At 39.2% G+C, this 23,097-nt stretch overlaps 1 protein-coding gene across 1 annotated transcript in view; it reads right to left on the reverse strand.

Moving 5' to 3' along the window:
- Positions 1-23,097, reverse strand: part of EFCAB5 (EF-hand calcium binding domain 5) — a 121,639-nt gene that overhangs the window by 20,526 nt on the left and 78,016 nt on the right. The window contains exons 9-18 of the mRNA XM_045526989.1: positions 22,125-22,224; positions 19,665-20,393; positions 17,827-17,904; positions 17,637-17,726; positions 15,615-15,829; positions 13,977-14,133; positions 6,660-6,949; positions 4,942-5,111; positions 4,223-4,451; positions 1,991-2,143 (exon numbers count right to left, since the gene is read on the reverse strand). Of these exons, the coding sequence (XP_045382945.1) occupies positions 1,991-2,143; positions 4,223-4,451; positions 4,942-5,111; positions 6,660-6,949; positions 13,977-14,133; positions 15,615-15,829; positions 17,637-17,726; positions 17,827-17,904; positions 19,665-20,393; positions 22,125-22,224 (2,211 nt within the window). The remainder of the gene's footprint in view (positions 1-1,990; positions 2,144-4,222; positions 4,452-4,941; positions 5,112-6,659; positions 6,950-13,976; positions 14,134-15,614; positions 15,830-17,636; positions 17,727-17,826; positions 17,905-19,664; positions 20,394-22,124; positions 22,225-23,097) is intronic.

The raw sequence follows: 23,097 nt of genomic DNA on the forward strand, positions 1-23,097 counted from the left end.
CTTTCTTTCTTTCTTTCTTTCTTTCTTTCCTTCCTTCCTTCCTTCCTTCCTTCCTTCCTTCCTTCCTTCCTTCCTTCCTTTCTTTCTTTCTCTTTATTTCTTTCTTTTCTTTTTTCTTTCTTTCTTTTTTTTCTTTTACTTGACCAACATTTGCACTTGCTATTATTTTTAACACTAAAACCTACCATAGTGTCTTCTACCTCAGATAAAACCTCTGACTGTAGCTTTGGACAGGCTGTTCTGGTCTCTACCCCCACCATGACCTCACTCAGACCCTGGCTACTGGGTGGTCCTCCTCTTCCCCCACCTTTAGCATGATCTTCTTCATTGCCATAAGATGGCCCTGGGTCAGGTGGACTGTGACCCTTGTGGCTTTGTCTCAATTTTGAAACTATTAATACATGCTGCTGAAGCCATGCTTCATGCTGAATGCTTTTAGACTATTTTGGCCTTTTCCATAGTGCCCTATATGTTGTCTTCCTTAAAGCCTTGACAAGGCTGTTCTGAATCCCCCCTGGACACACACACTTTGGCCCCATTGCCGTCGTACCTAGTTCTGAAGGCACTTGGAGGCTCCCATCCCCACCCTCAGGAGCAGTGCCAATTACAAGGCATTCTTTCCCTCCACAGCCTGGTTACCCCACCAGAGAGCTCCATGCTTTTGCCTTCTTTGACTAGGGCCCAGTCAGATTGGCCCAGCCACTGAGGGAGAGAAGTAGGGACCTTGTGGGAAGGAAGGAAAAGAAGAAGCCAGGAAGGAAGCAGAAAGGCACCTGCTGGGGGCCAACCAAGGGATGGGAGACAATCAAGATGACACTACCCCTGATCAGGCACCTCCTGGAGTTGTTTAGCCTTTTTGAAAGAAAGATACCTTTCCATCCATTCTCGTCATATGGAAAATTCTAACATTAAAGTTAAGTGTATGGAGTTCTACTCAGCCACAAAAAACAACGGTGATCTAGCACCTCTTGTATTATCCTGAATAGAGCTGGGGCCCATGCTACTAAGTGAAGTATCACAAGAATGGAAAAACAAGCACCACATGTACTCACTATCAAATTGGTATTAACTGACTTAACTGACCAACACTTAAGTGCACATATAGCTGTATCATTCATTGGGTGTCGGGCAGGCAGGAGGGGGGACGAGGGGATGGGTATATTCACACCTAATGGGAGCAGTGTGCACTGTCTGAGGGATGGACACGCTTGAAGCTCTGACTGGGATGGGGCAAAGGCAATATACATAACCTAACATTTGTACCCCCATAATATGCTGAAATAAAAATAAATTACAGTAGAAAAATAAGGAACTTAGATGCTAGAAAAAAAAAATAAAGTTAAGTATAAAGAAGCAAAGCAAATGTTCAGCAAGAATTCATCACATAGGGGCCTTTAAAAAAAATTGGTATGATGTAATTGTATCCTTTGAAAAAAGTAGTCCTTCATCCCTTCCCACGTCACCTGTATGATTCTGGTAGGTATTGCCAGTTGCTGTAAACTCCCCACCCTGGCCAAGGGAACATGTCTCAGGATGAGTCAAAAACAGTTTCCTCTCTTGGGTTTTCCAAATTGGAACTTTCTACTGGATGCTTTCACTAAGCATCTGAACTGCCCTGTGGAGAAAGCCCATCTTTAGCTGGAAGGACAAAGCCAAAGTGCAGAGACAAGCAAACGTGAGAAGTGGAGAGATAAAAAACACAAGAGACCCCTGATAGTATCGAATCCCTGGATCTGGTCATCTGGGAAGCCAGCTTGACTCCTCCCTTTCTTCATTTTGGTCACATGAGTCAGTCAATTCTCCCTTTTGCCTAAGGCAGTTTGAGATGGATTCCTGTCCTCACAACCAAGGGTCTTGAGTTGGGGTCATGAAAAATATGACCCCAGTTAGCCTAATAGCTAATTAATATAGTTTTAAAATCCTAGCAATATGATAACATCTAGAAACTCTGTTACTTTGGAGAAGTCTAACACTGCTAAGCCTTGCCCACCTGGTCCGGGCTGGGCTCTACAAAGTAAGTAGTGATGGAGGTGATGCTGGATGTGATGTTATAGAGCCAGCCGATGCCAGTGACCACGACATGTAGAATGTGCTCCCGGCTGTGGACGAAGTGGTAGGCCGTGCTAAAGACATTGGCAACACCCTGTAGGAACAGAAATTTCAAACTGTCTTTTCTTTTCAAAATAGCAACCTAATTAGTAATATTAATTGGATTATCTTTTTAATTAATGATAATCTACTTCCTACAAATTACTCATCAGTTTTCAAAAGGCAGTGTTCCAAATGCTACTATGAAAAAAGGGTCAAGACATCAAAGGTATAAAGAGAGATTTTTATGCTTTGTAATTATCCAGTGAAATTTGTGATTTGTGCTATCAGAGAATAGCATCAGAAGAACAAGATAATCTTTGAAATGAGAAAAAAATGTTTAAGAGCCAAGAACTAATGCCAGCCTTGTGCAGATGGGTAGATCCCCTGATCTGATGCCATTGTTAATGTCTGCATCTATACTTGGCTACTGTCATCAGTTCATGGTATAGGACGTGTTTTGTTTCAAGGCCTGTAACATGCTAGATTGCACAGTCCTCCTATAGGCATAAACAGACTCTGTTCCACAGAGAAGGGATGGAAAAATCCTTAGAACCCATCTGTGGGCTTGTCAAGAAACCCCAGGAACCACAAATTCTTCAAAATTACATGCATTTTATATTAGGACTCAAGGCATCTAAGGGTAACCCAGAAGCCTTTTATCTCCAAGGCTCCAAGTGCTAGAGAGCCAATTTGTAATTCAATCTGACATACTCTCTAATAAGATTATATATAGTTCACCTACTGATAACTCCTTATTCCTCCTCCATTTTACTTCTTAATATCTTCACTTTTTTTTTTTTTTTTTTAGATAGAGACTCACTCTATTGCCCTGGGTAGAGTGCAGTGGTGTCATCATAGCTCACTGCAACCTTAAACTCCTGGGCTCAAGTGATCCTCCTGCCTCAGTCTCCCAAGTAGCTGGGAATACAGGTGCATGCCACCACCCCCAGCTAATTTTTTCTAATTTTTTTTATAGAGATGGGGTCTTGCTCTTGCTCAGATTGGTTTCGAACTTCTGAGCTCAAACAATTCTCCCACCTCAGCCTCCCAGAGTGCTAGGATTACAGGCATGAGAGCCACCACACCCAGCCCACATCATTCTCATGTCCAACAAGAATGAATCTTATTATTATTAATAAAAAGTAATCCAGAGAAAGAGATCCTACCACTTTCCTCTGTTATCTACCCATAAATGAGAAGAGAAAATGAAAAATAATGGTAAAGAGCCTGAGGCTTACAGGGGAACAAATGAGAAGGGCGTAGCAAGTTCCTGACTTGTTGTTACACCCGCAGTCCAATGCCTCCATAAAGGCTTTCAATCTTCCCACATTGCACTTTTTATCCATAAAATTAAATCAAAATGCTTGTAGAAATGGTCTAGCTATCTCATAGTCTTAAAAGTGTCTATCTTTTTTGTGATCTAATTTGAAAACACAAATCTCAAGAAACATCTAGGCTTTTTTCTTTATTCTTCATCTTCAAAAATTATAACACTTAAATCAAGAGCTATGGGCAGACCCGGGGAGGTGGGGGGGGAGGGGATGGAGGTATGACTACATGATGAGTGCCAGGTGCACTGTCGGGAGAATGAGAACGGACGCGCTTGGGACTCTGACTCGGGGGGATGGGTGGGACATGGAAAATGTATATAACCTAAACTTATGTACCCCCATGATGAGCTGAAATAAAAAAATATATATATATATAAAAAAAAAAAAAAAAGAGCTATGGGGATGCATATCATCTTTAGCGCCATCTGTGGAAGGAACAAAGAATTTCTAGGTACCACTATTAATAAAACACAAACATACTCCTTCTAAAAGTTCATTCCCACTTTGTGAGTCTTAGTCAGTGGTCTAATGGTTGGATTTTTGTTCTGTAGCATAAAATTCTATGCCTATGATTAATGCTATGGGACACATATTAACAATCTTCACAGAGAGGCTGAGAGTCCTTCCATAAGTAATGGGGAACCTCTCCAAAGACTGAAACATACATGCAGGGAACAGGAGCAAGTATGATGACATTGTCTATATACATAGCTTTACTCTCATCCGGTTTCAGATTTCACTTTCTAAAAAGTATAGGAGAGGCCATCCTACCATTGCTATTGAAGACTTCTATGACTTACCTGATAGAATCTGATCTCATGAGGTAGGAAGATGTTTATTTCATGGGGATCTCTAAGGGTGTCAACAGCCAAGACCCCAAAGATCCTAATGTACGCATCCTGAAGAGGAAGAGCCAGGAATGACCCATTATAATCATCCTTAGGACGGGAATGGTTCCAGAAGAAGATGTTCCCATGGTGCTGAACTTGGGGGACGTGAATTGGTTCCCCTTCATCCACTACCGTAAAGCTGAGGAAAAAGAATACAGGGATGAGAGAAAGGCACAAGGGGTGGATTTAGATTAAACAATGGAGAAAGCTAGATTGATTCTCCATTCACAGTCATTGGCATTAAATGTCAGAGAAGTCAACTCAGATAAGATTATCAGTTTGAAGGGTCTGACTTTAAAGAAAGATTTAAAAGACAAGCTTAGATCTTAACAGAGAACACATACACAACCAGGATGCAGGAGAGATAGCTCATAGAGCAGGCAGAAGTAGCTGAGCTGATATTGTGAAGCAGAGTTCCTACATGACAAATCATTGCCAAAGACTGAGCTCTAGAAATGATCATGTGAAATCACCCAGGACTGGAAGCCCATCAGCCTCTACTCTAGAAGCACTGGTGACTTAAGGCATTTCTCCCTTCACAGCTAACCAGGATTTTCATGCTAGTTTACTTCAGAAAGGGAATTATTTTTTTCAGAAAAGTGAAACCAACCTTTTCAAGAAGTTCTTACCTGATTCCCTTCATGTCCCTGTAGAGCACTCTGTTCAGTACAAATGGAGCATCATCTAAGGTACAAGCCACATTCCTCAATAGAGAATTTCCTCTAGAAGGCAGTAGTTGGTTTTCTTCTAAGAGGGAAATATGAGCACTGATCTTCTTATTTCCATGGGTTTTGGCATCCTAGGGCAAAATGTTTCTGACCATGTATTTGCCAACAGCCAAAGAACTCCCCTAACATGTCTCCCTTCATTAGCCAATTTGTGTATCTGGCCCAAATCATTTCATTTTCCTGAATAGGTAATGCAGATATTACCATTTACAGGCAGTGGGGAAAAAGGCTGACACCACAGCTGTCCCCCAAACCTGAGATTCAGTGAGTAGAATGATTTCTGATACGCCAACTAGACTGGTTTACTGGACAAACAAAAACAAAAAACCTCTCAAGTCTACTCAAATTTAGAGGTTTAAAACTTCGATCACTTTGAACTATAGTCAAATTGTTTGGGCTTCAGTTAAAAGTATTGATTTTAAGGAACTGGAGCAAGAAGATGCCTTCATTTCACTCCTATTCTGTGATGTGAATATGAAAAAAAAAAACACTCTCAGGGAATATTTAACGCACTTTGGATATTTTATCTATGTCATTTCAGGAAAGAATTTCCTGAGGCTCAAGACTGCAGACTTAGTAAGACTACCATTTCTAATTAAAATAACTGAAAATTTTCTGTACCTAAAATATCATATTATTAACAATATTATATGTTAACACATATATTGAACATATCCATATATTGGGGACATGAAAGACACTTTCCTTGATATTTGTCTCCTCTTTCTATATATTTGGGTTTACTTTTCATGCCTTTTTCTTCTTCCCTATTTCTCCTTGCCACATACAAGATCTATGGAGTAATTTACAAATGTGTAGTGAGAGTTCTCTTAGGGTACCACAGATGTCTGAAGCAAGTTTGAGTAATGCTTCTTTTTCTCGACTGGTCTCCTGGTCCTGGTGTACCATTTCCAATTACATTAGAAAATTCAGCCATTCAGGAGGAGATGATTCCAATGAGCAAGTGTTGCTATTTAGCTGAGATGACTGGTGCAGGTTGCCTGCATCAATGGAATCAGTGATATATGTAGAAGGCCGCTGTGCTGTTTCTGTGTGGAGGAGCAGGCATCTGGGAGTCTCTGAAGAGGTGGAAAGGCTGTGGGTAGTCGTCCCTCAGGGCCGTGTGTTCTAATTGACAGGGTTCTGTAATAGTGTCAGGTTGCTTCTAGGCAGTGCTATGAAATATTGTGTGATGTTGGAGTCTACTTTATATTTATAATTTAAATAGTTCCTTTTTAAAATGAATCCCAAATATCACATATGGGAATGTAGCTTGAACTGCTTGCATGTCTCCTTATTGGTATTTTTCATTATCAGTCTATTGTTTATTCTGGGTTTATTTGACTCTTAGCACAAATGAAAGTAGAAATTCCAAGACATCTTTTCTACATCTGTCTTTTCTACCTTTCCTCTCTGCTTTGATCTTACCAACCAGCAACCATTCCAGTTGCATATCTCCTAGGCGTTGCGGCATTTGTAAAGTACTGGAATGAATAAGACATCTACAGTAGCACCCGGTGATTTTTCAAGACAATTCAGTATGCTCCTCTTTTGCAACCATTGAACATCACCTACTTTGAGGAAATGTTTCCTCTTATACATCACTTTAGAAAACATACCTGGGTGAGGGCCCTAAAGGTCTCTGCATACACTGGCTCGAGGGACACCCCACTTGTCTGTGCTGCACATTGGATCTGGTGTAGCCATTTCCGTCTGGCACTATTTCTCAGATTATCAAGATGGCTCCTCTGTAGACTATTCATCAGAAACTCCACAACGCTTTCCAGAACTTCATCTTCATTGCCCCTGAGTTCAGATACAACCAATTCTATGTATTTCTGAAATTGTTTCGAAGACAACCTCACTTCGTGACCAGAGTGTGCCTTGGAAAATTGGATGTGTAGTTTGGCTAAAAGATAAACACAAAATGAAGAACTAACTAAAAGTTCATTTATCAGTGGGGGAAATTATTATTTTCCTCTTACAGCGAAATGAAGCCCTTGACAACTGCTCTCTTGGAAAACCAGGTATGTCAAAGGTATCTCTGAACCCAGTAGAATATTTTACGGTGGCTTCCTATGCTGTACTCAATATGACTCCTGTGTCATCTTCTTTGTTTTTGTTTTGTTTTGTTTTAATTCTACCACTCAGCCTGGTGAAACCTCAGGGTCTACTTTGACTACTCCCTACCTTTTGCCTTCCATATCCAATAAACTGCTTAATCCTAACATGTTACTCTTTGGCAACATGGTCACTCTTTGTGGCCACTCCTCTTTGTTCCTACTTTCATAACCCCAAGCCAGCTTTTATCACTTTATAGTTGACTTACCAATAGTAAACGCTCAATTATGTTTGTAAAATTAAAACATGACTTGCATTATACAATTCTCTGATTTAAAGTCTTACCATATTTGAATGCAGTATATTTCCAATCATATTTGCCCTTAATACCATATAGGAAGGCCGGGCGCAGTGGCTCACGCCTGTAATCCTAGCACTCCAGGAGGCCGAGGCGGGTGGATCGCTCGAGGTGAGGAGTTCGAGACCAGCCTGAGCAAGAGCGAGACCCCTGTCTCTACTAAAAATAGAAAGAAATTATCTGGAAAACTAAAAATGTATATAGAAAAAATTAGCCGGGCATGGTGGTGCATGCCTGTAGTCCCAGCTACTCAGGAGGCTGAGGCAGTAGGATTGCTTAAGCCCAGGAGTTTGAGGTGAGCTAGGCTAACGCCACGGCACTCACTCTAGCCCGGGCAACAGACAGAGACTCTGTCTCAAAAAAAAAAAAAAAATACCATATAGGAGTTATTTGCTCCACTGTGTCCATTCTACTCACGGTTCCTGATTATGCCTTGTACACTTCTGCATTCACACTTCTTTTTATTTTTTTAATTATATAATAATGAATCTATTAAATACTACCAAGCCTGAACATTACCAGTGACTTACATCTTCTTCTATGATCTACCCTATTCCATCCTCTGCTTCCCCACACCCCTACCAATATCCTGAAATTTGGCCTTATCTTTCCCTTGCTTTTTCTTTTCCCACTATTGTTAGAGTTATACAACAATATAATGCACACACACACACACATACACACACATTGTTGACTTTAAACAACATGTGCTTTAGTTTTGCCTGTTCATAAATGTAGTTTTCTGGAACTTGCTTTTTTATTCAATATTATGCTTCCATATCCATCCATGTTGTTTCTGTAGCTGTGATTTATTCGTTTTTACCACTGTGTGTTATTATGTGAGTATACCATTACTGATATATTTATTCCCCTAGCAATGGTATTTAGGTTGTTTTCAATATTTTGCTATTATGAACAGTGATACAGGCATTTTGTACATGCCTCCTGGTGCATATGTGCAAGTTTCTTTGACATTTGCTGTAAATCAATAAGTCATAGGGTATGCACCCTTCCCCTTTAAAGTATGGTTCAAACTCCCTGCTTCCTCAAGGAGGCTTCCACCGTGATTTCCCCTTCTCCTGAAAGACAATGGCATACATTCTACACCATTTATTTGACAATGAACAAATATTAATACTCCCTTGTACTATAGTCATCATGTGTAAGCTTCGCATTTCTGTAGTTGAACATTTATTGATCTTTGCTCTTTAGCATCCAGTCATATTTCTCTTGGTACTTGTAGCTCCAATTTTGCTTTGGGGAAATCACTCCACTCCCATGTCAGTTCATGTGTTTGAGTGGAGTTCCATTTGTGGTTCTAGAGGTGGAGCATGCGTCTCAGGCTTAAGCCAGTCAGGACATTCTATTCCTCTAGCCAGAGTGGTTGGTTTAGCACTGACTCATGCCAGACTTTCCGCTTGAATGATTAGGAAGAGGACATTTTCCTTTTTATTCCCACTGAACCTGAATGAACCTGTGAGGATGTGAAACTGGACATGGTCACACAAGGGGAGAAGTTGTATGACAATGGAGCTAAAACATACAAGAGAGCAGGGCCAGACTGAAAGCAAGAGCAAGAGAAAGAACCAGACATCTGTCCTAATGTCATTATTTGAATTCCCAAATCTAGTTGTGTCCTGAACTAACACTGGACTTTCTCAGTATATGATCCAATAAATTCCTTTTTCGCTTAACCATGTTGGGCTGGGTTTTCTATTACTTGAGCCAAAAAAGTCCTAGTTTATATAGTCCTCAATTGGATTAAAACCTGTGGGTTCTTCTATTTTTCTTCTTTTTTTCTTTTCATTCCATTGCCCTCTTGAACAATTTTGTCCTAATGCCACTAGGTGGCGCAGAGCAAGGTAAGCAACTACTTGTGGTCAATGGAAGCCAAGGTGGCACAGAGCAGGATATCAGAGTCTAAATGGGTTAAGGAGGGCATCTGTACAGGGATGGCTTGGCATGGGTTGTCCAAGCCTGAGCAGGGTGAGGAGGGTATCCATGTGGAAGGGCAACCTTCAGCCCATGTGGATAAAGAAGGTGACTCTACAGAGAAGTGATTTAGATTGGGGTGTCAGAACACAAGTACTATGAAGAGGGCATCCATATTGGGTATTTAATCCTAAGCAAGGTGAGGGCATCCAACTGGAGGGACAGCCTGGTCTGAGAAGTCAGAGCCTAAACAGGGTGAGAAGGGTGTCTGTGTGGAGGGGCTGTCCAGCATGGGGAAACAGAGCCCAGGCAAAGTGAGGAGGAATTCCAGATGGGGGGTCAGCTCAGCACAGAGAGTCAGAGCCTGAGTGGATTGAGGAGGGCATCTATGTGAAAAGTTACCTTGGCATGTGGTGTCAGAGCCTAAGGAGTATGTAAAAGGCATCCACTTGGAGGGGTGATCTGGTGTGAGATGTCAGAGTGAGGAAGGCAACAGTGAGGCACAGTGAGGAAGGCAACCATGTGGGAGGGACAGATTAGCATTGCGTGTTGGAAGAAGGAAATCAATGTGAGAGAAAGGACAGCATTAAGCAAGAAGAGATTGGTTCCATATAGAACTAATGCATTGATTGGGGGAGTGACCAAATAAATAAATATATTTAGGATACTACAAGCCAGAGAGAAGGCAGCTTCAAAATGGAAAGGGAGCAAACAAGAATGAATCCTGTTGCATTAGATTGGACTTGGAGGTATCAGTGTGAACTCATGTTTTTTAATATTATTAGACAGAAAGATGTATACAGATGTAAATGTGTACACACAGGCATACACATGTACACACACACACACACACACACACACACACAAACACATTCCCTACATCTGTCCACTGAGAAACCTGGGAGTAGAGACCTGCGAGCAATGAGGACGTATAGAACCCAGATGTTGGCTTATAACTATCATTCTCCACTAAAAGAAACCAGATTTTGTTGAGGAAATGGATGATTACAGGGTGAAAGTAGGGAAAGTATAAAATGAACCCAGAAGATCTTGTGCCAGAAAGCAAGGAAGTGCTCAAAGAATGATGGATACATCTTAGGATGTCTGGTTAAAGGGATGCAGGAAACTGGCAGTTTCTTACAAAGCTAAACATATACCTACCCTGTGGCCCAGAAATTCCACTCCTAAGTATTTACTAATAAGAAATGAAAACATATATCCACAAAAAGTTTTGTATAAGATTGTTCAGATAGCTTTATGCATAATAGCTAAGAACCAGAAACATCCCAAGTGTCCATCAATTGGAGAATAGATAAACTATGGTATATTCATACAATGGAACACTACTCAGTAGTGAAAAGAAGCAAGTTGCTGATACATACAACAACATGTAAGAATCTGAATAAAAATTATGCTAAATGAAAGAAGCCTTACACAAAAAAGTACATACTATATTATTGTATTTTTATGAAGTTCTAGAAGAGATAAAACTAATCTATGGTGGAAAACAACCAGAGGAGTGGTTGCCTTGGGGACTGGGTGGTGGGGATTGAATGGGAAAGAGGCATAAGGGAATTTTTGTTCTATTAATATATCTTGATAGGGCTATGGGGTACACAGATCATGCATTTGCCAAAACTCAGCAAAAGTACACTTAAAATTTGTTATCTCATTTTATGGAAATTTTATCTCAAAAAAGGAAAAAACCTGTTAACAAATACTAAACTCTAATTAATGATATGCATGCTGAAGTATTTAGGGAGAAGTATATTAATGTCTATAATTTACTTTAAAATGCACCAAAAATAAGAGAGGTAGATGGAAGGATAAAGGGATGGAGAGATGACTAGATGGATAATCCAAAAAAGTATAGTAAATTGTTAATGGTAGAATCTAGGTGGTGAGTATATAGGTGCTCGCTGCAAAATTCATTCATACCGCTTTGCTGTACGTTTGAAGTTTCTCAAAATATAATGTTGGGAGTGGGGATGAGAGGACACAGGGGTCAGACTGAAAGGACTCCCTTGTCTAAATCTGTGACAATATGAGCATCAAAACAAATAATGATAGCATTGAATTATAACCCACTGAGTAAAATAGGAAACCATGAATACATACTGCTATAAATGAATAAATGAAAAGTTTGACAAAAAAGGGAAGAATTATTGATATGGTTTCAAAGCACACCCAAGAAATACTTATTAATTACAAAGGGAAAAAGAGTAACTTTAAAGTGGAGAGGCCTGACATATCTTCTTAATCAACTGGTCAAAGTTATTATCATGGGACTTCTGATAGGATTCAATGAGAAGAACACAGCATTGCTCTTGTCATATATTCCTGCCAAAGATTGATAACGTGAACGTAATCATGGGGAAACATGAGGAAACAAACCTAAATAAAGGATATGCTACAAACAACCCCTCTATGATCTCTAAAAATGTCAAGGTCATGGAAATCAAGGAAAGACTGAGGAGTTTCTTAGTGATTCCTTATCTCCAGAGTTCCAGAGGAAAGAAATAGCAACAAGTAGTTCTACGCTAGCTACTAGTCCAGTTTTCAGTTTCTTTAAAGAATACTTTGTGTGCTTCTCAATGAGACTTTTAAATAAATACGTTAATGTTCAAGATTTCTGGAATTTTGTGACAAAACTCATCACCAAAATATGTGGGGTTTTTTTTTGTTGATGTTTTGTTTTAAAATAAATGTTTATTTTTTTCTAGCTGCATTTTTTGCTTTTATTATTTTTCATTTTGATTTTATTTTTATTTTTTAATTTTTCTTTTTAAGAGATGAAGTCTATGTGCCCAGGCTGGAGTGCAGTGGCTATTCACAGGTGAGATCCCTCTACTAATCAGCACAGGTGTTTCGATCTGCTCTTTTCCAACTGGGCTGGGTTACCCCTCCTTAGGCAACTTGGTAGTCCCCTGCTGCCTGGAAGTCACCATATTGATGCTGAACTTAGTATGGACACCTGATCAGTGGCATAGCACACTACATCCCAGAACTCCTGGGCTCAAGCAATCTTCCCATCTCAGCCTCCTGCATAGCTGGGACTGGTGTGTCTAGCATGGTCAGCTATTATTATTTTTAATTGACATATAATAATTGTACATATTTATGGGGTATGGTGTGATATTTTGATATGTGTATACAATGTGTAATGATCTAACTCCTTCATTTTACGAACAAGGAGACCTGGGTCTATGGAGGTTAAGGATCTTGCCAAATGTCACGTGACCATTTAGTGATGATCCAGTATTGGAACCCAGCGATCCTGACCATTGTCTAGTGTTCTCTGTAGAACATGGTTATATGTTATGAAATTTGCCCATCTTATAAGTGGAAACCACCTCATTGTGCTTTTTTCTTTTTTGAGACAGAGTCTGGCTCTGTTACCCCAGCTAGAGTGCAGCGGCATCATCATAGCTCAATGCAACTTCAAACTCCGGGGCTTAAGCAATCCTCCTGTCTCAGCCGTCTCAGCAGCTGGGACCACAGGCATTTTGGCACCATGCCCAGCTAATTTTTTTCATTTTAGTAGAGACAGGGGTCTTGCTCTTGCTCAAGCTGGTCTTGAACTCCTGACCTCCAGTGATCCTCCCACCGTGACCTCCCAAAGTACTAGGATTACAGGTGTGAGCCACTGCGCCAGGCCTCATTATACCTTTTGAAACTTCATTAAATAAATTCTCTTTGGATACAGTCTAAGACAAATGGTATAGTATAATGTAAAGTTTGCAGAAGACGTGGTTACTGAAGAGAACATAACAATTGATAAACTTAGGTACATTTGAAGATCAACAAATACAATGATTTTTTAAAGGGATGAAGAACTTAACTAACCTTGATGATTCTTTCCCTCATGCACTATACACTTTAAAAATTGAAAATCTATCCTGTTCATGTGGTGTGGTATGAAAAAAAAAAAAGAAAAAAAAGAAAAATTGAAAATCTAGTATGCCAAAGTCATCAGATAAATCCTTAAACTCAAGAGCAAGATAATTTAAACTAAAATCTAATAAAATGAAGAAAGGAATTTATTGTACTGGAATGAGAATTTTAGTAGCTTTTGATTGGGAAGTATTGGTCAGAAGAGAAAAACATAATACAGAGGGAGAAAAAGTCATTAAGGAGAATAAGAAGTTAGTAACTTGAAAAGAAACTTGCAAGTCAGTCAGATTTGAGGCGTGAATCAGACCTTAAGAAGGCAGATAGATGAAAGAAGAAGAGAAAACAGGCAGAACTGTGGAATGGTTCAGAGTCTTTCACCTTAAGAGTGAGGGTAACCAGGTACACACAAGGACTCTGTGTAGAATTAAGGTCTTGGACAAAGCCCTCTGCTACATATTCCATTCCTGATTGTGTTGACAAATGCACAAGGATTCCAATATTTCCACATCCTTGCCAACACTTGTTATTACTTTTCCATTTTTAAAATTATAGCCATACTTGTAGGTGTGAAGTGGTATCTTGTGGTTTTAGAACAACCAATATTTTAACCATACGAACATCATACATAGTACTGGGAAACTTGAAGCCAAGTAGTTACCACAATTTAAATAAGAACATTCTTATGTTTTACCTTTCTTCATAGATTCCTTTTCCATTCCATCCTTGTATATATACAAGAGTTCATCAACTTCATTCAGATCCAGGAAACCTGAGCTATCATTGTCCCACTTCTGAAAGAGGGCTTCCAGGAGAATCCCTCGTAGGGCTCGGAAAGCATTTTGTCTAATCTAGGATACACACAGGATAACAAAGCACAGAAGACACATATTCATTGTGCTAGCTGGCATTCTGTGTTTATTCCCCACCAAAACTGCGGCACCTTTTATAATAACAGCTTTACTTTGGGGCTAAGTGTGATTTTAGTGGAAAATGCAGTGATAATTTTTCATCCTTTAAATGCCATTTCACCTCTAGACCAGAAAAACAGGCATTCTCTGCATTGGACTAAAACACATTAACTTATAAAGATTCTTAAGATCTGTTATCTTTTTTTTTTTTTTTTTAGTGTCTGGGGCGGTCTTAATTTGTCACCCAGGCTGGAGTGTAGTGGCACGATCAACGATCATAGCTCACTGCAGTCTGGAACTACCGGGCTCAAACGGTCCACCTCAGTCTCCCCAGCACCTGGAACTACAGGCATGCACCACTACACCCAGCTAATTTTTTAAAAATGTTTTGTAGAGATGAGGTCTATGTTGCCCAGGCTGGTCTCAAACTCCTGGCTTCCAGTGACCCTCCTGCCCTGGCGATCCAAAGTGCTGGGATTATAGGCGTGAGTCACAGTGCCCAGTCACCTAGAATCTTCAATGGTTCTTTTCCACTTCCTCCTTGAGTCTTCAGGAATGTGATAAACACATTGGATGCTCTGCCTGGCTTCTTGGTGGGATGTGTTTTGTAGTGAAAGGGAATGAATGGCAGTGTTCAAATAATGAAATTGCCTGTGTTAAAAAAATTCTTTTTCATATTTAACATTGACTTAACTTGACACTGATTTTATTCACCTTTTAGAGTTTTCACTTGACTGATTTTATTAATTAGATAGTAATTGAATTAATTACAAAAATAAAGTGAATATATACCTTTTGGGTAAGTGGGAGGAACTGCAATTGAAGAGGCAAAAGGGAATTGTCTAGAATTAGGTTGAGAAGACTCATAAGGCTGATGAGATTACTGAATAGGCTTAGTGAAACTAATTTGCATATTTCATATAAGAGAGAATAAATTGTTTAAATAAGCTAATGTATATATATTTATCTATCACCCAAGTAAGTAGTAAGTTCTTAAGAAATACGTACTACTTGGATGCCCATGCATAAAAATATATACTCAGGCCACAATCATACCCCAGGTACGTGTACTTGCAAATGCACTCACATAGCAGACAGGTAGTGTACACACATGTATTTGCACAGATTCATATCTGCTCCTCAAAATCTGCTCCTTAAGCTTCAGAGGAGGGGAAAAAAAGCTGTACAAGAAACCATCTTCTGCCAGGAGCAATCATGTTATTAGGGGAATGAGTTCCCTGGAGTGTGATCTTTGAACATTTGACAGTAAAATAAAATATTTAGTGGCTATGCTTGTTGAAATAAAGCGATACGTTTGATTGTAAATTTTTTAAGAAGAGCCACATCAGGAGCAACTGAGGCTGAGAGATTTACTTACAATAGTGACCTCACTTGTTTCATTTATAAAAAATATTACCCACCTGTTCTAAGGCATTCAGTTTCTCTTCTTTTGTTTCAACATAGCCATTCTTAAAAAAAGAGGTGAGGTCCTCGCTGACACTCAAGGGTGCATCTTCACCAACAAATGTCTCCAGGAGTTGCACAAACTGGAGCATATTGAGGGAAACTCTACTGAAGGCACTCCTACCTTTTATTTGCTTGTAAGATTGAATATTTCTGATAATTGAGTGTAGGTCTGTCAAGCAGGAAACATACAAGAAGCAATAAAGTGAACAATTCTTTCAAAACTTAGGGAAAATATATGAGTACCTATTATAATAGACATCTGCTATTTTTGCCTGTCAGGAATCCACACTGCCTTCATGAAGACAGCATCCTCCTTTTATCTTTGGGAAACTATTTCTCCTCCACTGTCAGTTCAGATGAATCAGGTGGTACTGAGCCTCCCCACACTTGCTCCATGGATGGTCGTCTGGCTAACAGTTTACATATAACAGCAATGTAACCCACTATATAGGCCAGTGAGAATTAGCCCCAGAACTCTTGGAAGACCTGTTAGAGAAGAATCATTCTTTTTTGTACTCTAATTGCTAAAATAGTAGGGTATAAGTTTAGAGATGCTCTCGTGGCCATTTTTGCCACAATATGGAGAAAACTGCCTCAAATTGAAAGTGACACAGAGAAGAACAAGACTGAGAGGCAGAGAGATATTGTCTTGCTGCTATTGTTGAGCACTTGGATCCAGTTGTGCCTGAAGCAAGCTGTACTCTGGACTTTCCAGTTAAATAAATTAGTAAATATCACCACTACAACCCCTCCTTGCAAGACTCTTGACTAATATATTTATCTTGAAGCTCAATGTTACAAACAGAAGTATATTTAATAAAATGTCAGCAAAGTGACTTATGTTTGATTTATTCATTGATTCAATCATTCATGTCCTGATGCCTTCTATATGAGACTTGATATGCCCTAAAAATGATTACTGGCCAGGTTCGGTGGCTCACACCTATAATCCCAGCACTTTGGGAGGCTGAGCTGGGAGGATCACTTGAAACCGGGAGTTCAAGACCACCCTGTCTCTACAAAAAAAATTTTTTTTAATTAGCCAGGCATGGTGGCACACACCTATAGTCCCAGCTACTTGGGAGGCTGAGGCAGGAGGATCACTTGAGCCCAGGAGTTAGAGGGCTGCAGTGAGCTATGATCATGTCACTACACTCCAGCCTGGGTAGAAGAGTGAGACTTTGTCTCTAAAATTAAAAACAAAATTTACCCATACAATTTTTATATACAATGGTAAAGCAAAATTGAAATAAAGAAGACTAGGAAGAAGAACATGAACTAGCAGGCCACCAGAGCTTGACCAAAGCCATTTATTTCACCAGAATATTTTGAGGATAGGTTTGTTATTTGACCAAGGCTTAAATGAGGGGAAAAAAATTGCAGATAAGAAGAGAATAATCTTGATCTAATTCGTTCTACTACTTGTTGATGTGAAAGGCAAAATGATGTAATGGCATTTTAGTAAAATATAAGTACTTTTTGGAATAATCACTGTTAAATACATGGTTTATCTGAAAGCTAGAAAACTACTCTTTGCTCTGCTGAGTACATCTTTCTTGGCAAGTCTTCAAAAACAAGAGAGATTGTCACCTGTCTCACATGTTTGGATGCAGACCTACCAGAGAGAGGAAGAGCTGAAATGATTTCTATTTAATATCTGATTCCCTTTGTATGCTTGAATCATGGCTTCACATAGTTGTAGGGCCATGTAATGGTATAAAAAATGTATACTAATACCATAAGTTTTAAGGCAGAAGAGCACTTATCAATAGCACATGCGACCAACAATAGTATAACACCCCCAAAACATCCATTTTGTATCTATTTAGATCCATCTTCTCAGGGAAGAAAGAATGCAAGGATCACTCTCCCATTGTTCTTATTTAAATCCAGTCTTTATCACAGAGTACCCCAGTATATTAAATCCATCTGTTGGATTGCCATCTATGCTTCCTGATTTCATTGTTAACATGTACCTTTGAACCTGGAGTTACCATAGATTATGTTTGCCTGTTTCTCATCTTCAAATTCGGCATTCATTTTCAAGTTACAAGTAAAAAATTCACCTGTAAAAAACATATTCCACAACATAGCCAATTTAACTTCACTTTCACAATGTTCTTGTTCTAGGGGTATAAATGAAAGGAGGATTAAATGAGGAGTTACCTGACCATGACTTTCCTTCTATTTGGGGGGACTTGGGTTCACAGGATTTGTCCTTCAGAACTTCCTTTTTTGCAGTTTCTAAGAGGTACAAAAGAAAATAATTATGAATTGGACATTGTATGTTCTATTAGATTTCTAAGGTCAATGAATGATAGAAATGCCTTATATGTAGAACACCAAAGACCCTACTTTCCCATATATATTGTGTCATGAACTACAGTGAAATCACATAACAACTTTAATTGGTGAGAGCAGCTCTGTAGCAAAAGCTACTTGTTGTATCCCAATTTGGCCCTGCAAAATGAGAGCTACATTTCCCAGTCTCCCTCATAGCCAGGTATCAGTATTACTATACAATAGTACCCACTTTGTCGGTGGAGGACAGACCCCCAGGGGATGCCTGAAACTGCAGATAGTACTGAGCCCTGTATATACTTTTGCAGTTTGAAGTACGACAGCAAAACTAGCATGAATTTCTTTTTCCTTCTTCACAATTTCATGGATATAAGATTTGTCCTTTCTGTAGAATTTAACAACCTCAGTGTATGATTTTTTTTTCCTTTCCTTATTAAGTCAAGAGAACTTTCACATTTTAACTTTAAAGGAAGCACGTTATGGCTTTTCTTTGACATATCCAAATTGCTAGCAAACTACTGTTGTGCTTTGGGGCCATTATTAGGTAAAATAAGGATTACTTGAACACAAGCACTGCAATATAGCCACAATCTGATAATCTGGATGGCTATTAAGTGACTAGTAGGAAGGTAGCACAGGTAGCATAGATACTCTGGATAAAAGAATGATTCATAGGCCGGCCGCGGTGGCTCACGCCTGTAATCCTAGCACTCTGGGAGGCCAAGGTCGGCGGATCGTTTGAGCTCAGGAGTTCGAGACCAGCCTGAGCAAGAGTGAGACCCCATCTCTACTAAAAATAGAAAGAAATTAGCCAAACAACTAAGAATATACAGAAAAAATTAGCCGGGCATGGTGGCGCATACCTGTAGTCCCAGCTACTTGGGAGGCTGAGGCAGGAGAATTGCTTGAGCCCAGGAGTTTGAGACCAGCCAGGTGCACTATGTCTTAAGTATGACTTTCAGAAACTTTTCTAGAACATATATTTTATATCTAACTGAACAAAGCAAGACCCATTTTATAGTTGAAATAAAATAAATTTTATTTTATTTTATTTATTTTGAGACAGTGTCTCACTCGGTTGCTTGGGCTAGAGTACAGTGGCATTATCATAGCTCACTGCAGCCTCCAACTCCTGGGCTCAAGCAATCCTTCTGCCTCAGCCACCAAGTAGCTGGGACTACAGATGCACACCACCATACCTGGCTAATTTTTCTATTTTTTTGTAAAGATGAGGTCTCACTATGTTGCTCAGGCTGGTCTCAAACTCCTGGCCTTGGGTGATCCTCCCTTCCTGGCTTCCCAAAGTGCTAGGATTACAGGTGTGAGTCAACATGACTGGCTAAAAGAAATTTTTAGAAGTGGTTTCTAATATCAGACACCACATTTAAAACAAAACGGCTTCTAATGCCTTTTCAGAAACCCGAGTAAAACATTTCTGTATGTAACATTACCAGATTTCTTCCACACAAATGGACTTAGAGTGCAATAGAAATTCTATGTAAATTGACAACAGAGACATTCTGTTTTGCATTTAATTGATTGTTCAAGGTCTAGACTCAAGTTGAGTAGCAAAATACGTCTAGGGTTTGCATGACATGATATGCCAGAACAAAATCCTAATTTAAATGAGTGTTTTCTGAAAAGATTTTAAAAACCACTCCACAAAACATGGAGCTGATGTCGCAGAAGGACTGCACTACTACCTGAAAGATGAACTTTTCTACTTGATGTTGGATCTTGCTCTTCATTTGCTTGCTCCCAAGACCTCCCTTCCCTTAGAGGGATTTCAACGTACTCAGAGAGAGTAGACTTCCTAGGTTTTGTACTTTTACTTGAGATACTATCTATTATTGATGGTGAAGTTGACTCCATATCCTGCTGTTCTTTTGAATTTGTCTCTCCATGAGGTTCTTCTTCTGCCCATTCATATGGTTCTTCTCCTATTGACTTTCCCTTTGAGCCACCTTCTGCAAGTCCTTGTTCTGTTATAGACTCCCTGTGTGATCCTTGTTCTGTAGTTGACCTGCTGTGCTGTTCTTGTTCTATTATTAACTCTCTACTTGGTGCTTGTTCTGAAGTTGACCCTGCTTGGGTGTCTTGTTCTGTTACTAATTTGCTGGACAGTTCTTGTTCTGCAATTGGCTCTCTGTCTTGTTCTTCAGTTGAAATTCTGTGTAGTCTTTGTTCTGCAGCTGTCCCTGTCTGCTGTTCTGGTGGGTTTGGTGGTGGTGCTGATACTCTCTCTTCATCATGTTTCTGTTGATCTTCTGGATTTTGTAATAATTTACTTTGGATTTTACTAGCATGTTTTTCAGCAAGTAATGTATTCGTCTCTAAGGCCACTTTGTCAAAGTCTTCATAAATGTGTTTCTGATTATCCATGTCTCCCCAGAACTCAAGCAAGTCTATCTCTTCAAATTCAACGAATGGCCCTGATGCAGAAAACAAAACATTTACCTAAACAATTGATCTTAGAATGCAGAATCAGAACTATTAAATTAATGCCCCCCCTCAAAAAAGGATTGAGCACAGTGATTGTAATATAGGCCTATTGCTTTAAATAAATACCAGTTACCTTTGGCTGCAACATAATAAAAAGCAAAACAGTATCTAAAAGAACATAAAAAATCCTCACTACTGTGAATAAGAGATCATCCCTTCCTAAAAGTTGTGGTTTTGGAAATGAACGTGATTTTTCTTTGCTACTTGAGTGTTGCTTAGACTGCCAAGGAACATAGAATTTATCCTCTACCGTTGTGGTCCTCCTACAGCAAGTATAGCATAGGGATGGGGAAGGGGACACCTCTTCCATCTCAAGTATCTTTTCAATATCTGCAATGTAAAAAGAAAAGCAAGTCTCTATCCATGAGAGTCTTTCAGTGGGGCTATGTTTTTCCAAATTCATTTTGTCTCCCTTCCTCTTTCTGTCTTTCTTCTTCATTCCTCAATTATTTTCCTCTACAACTTATGTGTACAGCTGGATCTGAATTCTAGGGAAAGACTGGATAGCATTCACCAGAATCCTGCTGTTAAAAAACAACAAAACCCTGGTGTCCAGCACTACACAGAGTGGGATCCATGCCACAAGACTGTCCCCATCCCCCCAAAAAACATTTAGTAGTTAAGCTATTTTCAGGAATACTTCACATAAATCACGTACAGATTTTTAAGTATCCAAGTAATAAATCCTCACATGGAAATAAAATAGTGACATTCTTTGGAAAATCCAACCATTAAAAGTTTTTTTTTGTTTGTTTTTGAGACAGTCTTGCTCTATATCCGGGGTAGAGTGCAGTGGCATCATCATAGGTTACTATAACCTCAAATTCCTGAGCTCAAGCGATCCTCCTGCCTCAGCCTCCCCAGTAGCTGGGACTACAGGCACACACTGTGTCTCGCTAATTTTTCTACTTTTTGTAGAGATGGGATCTCACTTTTGCTCAGGCTGGTCTCGAACTCCTGGCCTCAAGCGATCCTCCTGCCTTGGCCTCCCAAAGTGCTAAGATTATAGCCATGAGCCACCTCACCTGGCCAAAAAACTTTCTCTTTAAAAAATACAAATACACTGGGCATGGCGGCATGTGCCTGTAGTCCCAACTACTCACAAGGGTAAGGTGGAAGGATCACTGGAACCCAGGAGTTCAAGGCCAGCCTGGGCAACAGAGTGAGACCCCATCTCTGAAAAAATAAAATAAATAAAAATAAACCCATAATTCTATTTGTTTTGGTAGTAATATAAAAAGGATATTTTACTGAATAAGTACAGTAAACATGTACAAGTAAAAATGCTTGGGAGAAAAAAATATTTTTCTTAGAAATATTAGTTCTAAATTGGGCATTAAAAATGGAATTACCATTGCTAGCTTAATTTCCAAAACATTCAGATTGTTACTAAAGCACCTCTTCATTTGAATGAATTTAAAATTAAATTCTAGCTGAGTTCTGACATAACAATTTTGAGTAATGCACAAAAGAAAAAAATACATCTAGTTGTGATGAAGAGTGAATTTTGTAAGGTAATAAACAACTAGATATAGCTATCATGATTTAAGAGAGATGTTATATCAAGGGATTGATTCCATGGCAATAGATTGATTTTGTGTTATCACATCAGTGTACCATGACACTCCAGCTTGAGCATATTTCCTCTGAATGACACTTACATTGTCTTGGGTTTCGGAGTAAACTTCTAAGCATTTGTGAACTTTGGTCATAGAACATTTCCAGCAAAGCCAATGTCCTCTGCCGATCCAAAAACCCTACCTAAGCAGAAAGTTTGTAATTAGTTGTTATATGAAACTTAAGATTTTTATGCAGTTGGAACATGGTTTTTGAAGCTTTTATCACCACCACCACCATCATCATTATGTAAATAAAAGTTGCAGCATCAAAATCAGGAAAGCTATATCTTCCCTGTAGGCTTATACTCGACTTCTCCATTCTGTGACATGTCAAAATGCTTTACATTTAGTAGATGTTTAACAAATATTTGTTGTTACTGACTTTTCAACTACCAACCCAGTATATAATATTTGGTTCTTATCTAACCTTACCTGAGTATGTCACTTGAAACAATTAAAAGCTCCCTACTTGTTCTTTTTTTGCATTAAGTCTGAGAAAAATTTTAATTACAGAAAAATATAGAAAATGATAAAACATCTGTGTTCCCAACACCCAGAAATGATTGGTAACATTTTGTGTATGTACTTAAAAAAAACTGATACAGTACATATATCCTTCTTCAAATTGCTTTTATTTATTCAACATTGAGATCTAATTCATGAATGTAAAGAAATATGTTTTATTTCCTTCAACTGCAATATAGTATTCTATAATATGAAAACAGTAATTTTTTTAACATTCCTCTATTGATAGACATTTAGATTATTTTCAGTATTTTGATATCAACATAATCCTGCAGTGAATGTCCTTACACACATTTTCTTATGTGCAAACATTTCTCTAACACAGCGGTCCCCAACCTTTTTGGCACCAGGGACCAGTTTCATGGAAGACAATTTTTCCATGGACATTGGTTGGGATTGGGAGAGAGGGAGGAGGGAGGCGTGGCTCAGGTGGTGATGCGTGGCCCCTTCCTAACAAGCCACGGATTGGTACTAGGAGGCGGCCCCAGGG

The sequence above is a fragment of the Lemur catta genome, chromosome 15, assembly GCF_020740605.2.
Source record: "Lemur catta isolate mLemCat1 chromosome 15, mLemCat1.pri, whole genome shotgun sequence".
Classification (NCBI taxonomy): domain Eukaryota; kingdom Metazoa; phylum Chordata; class Mammalia; order Primates; family Lemuridae; genus Lemur; species Lemur catta.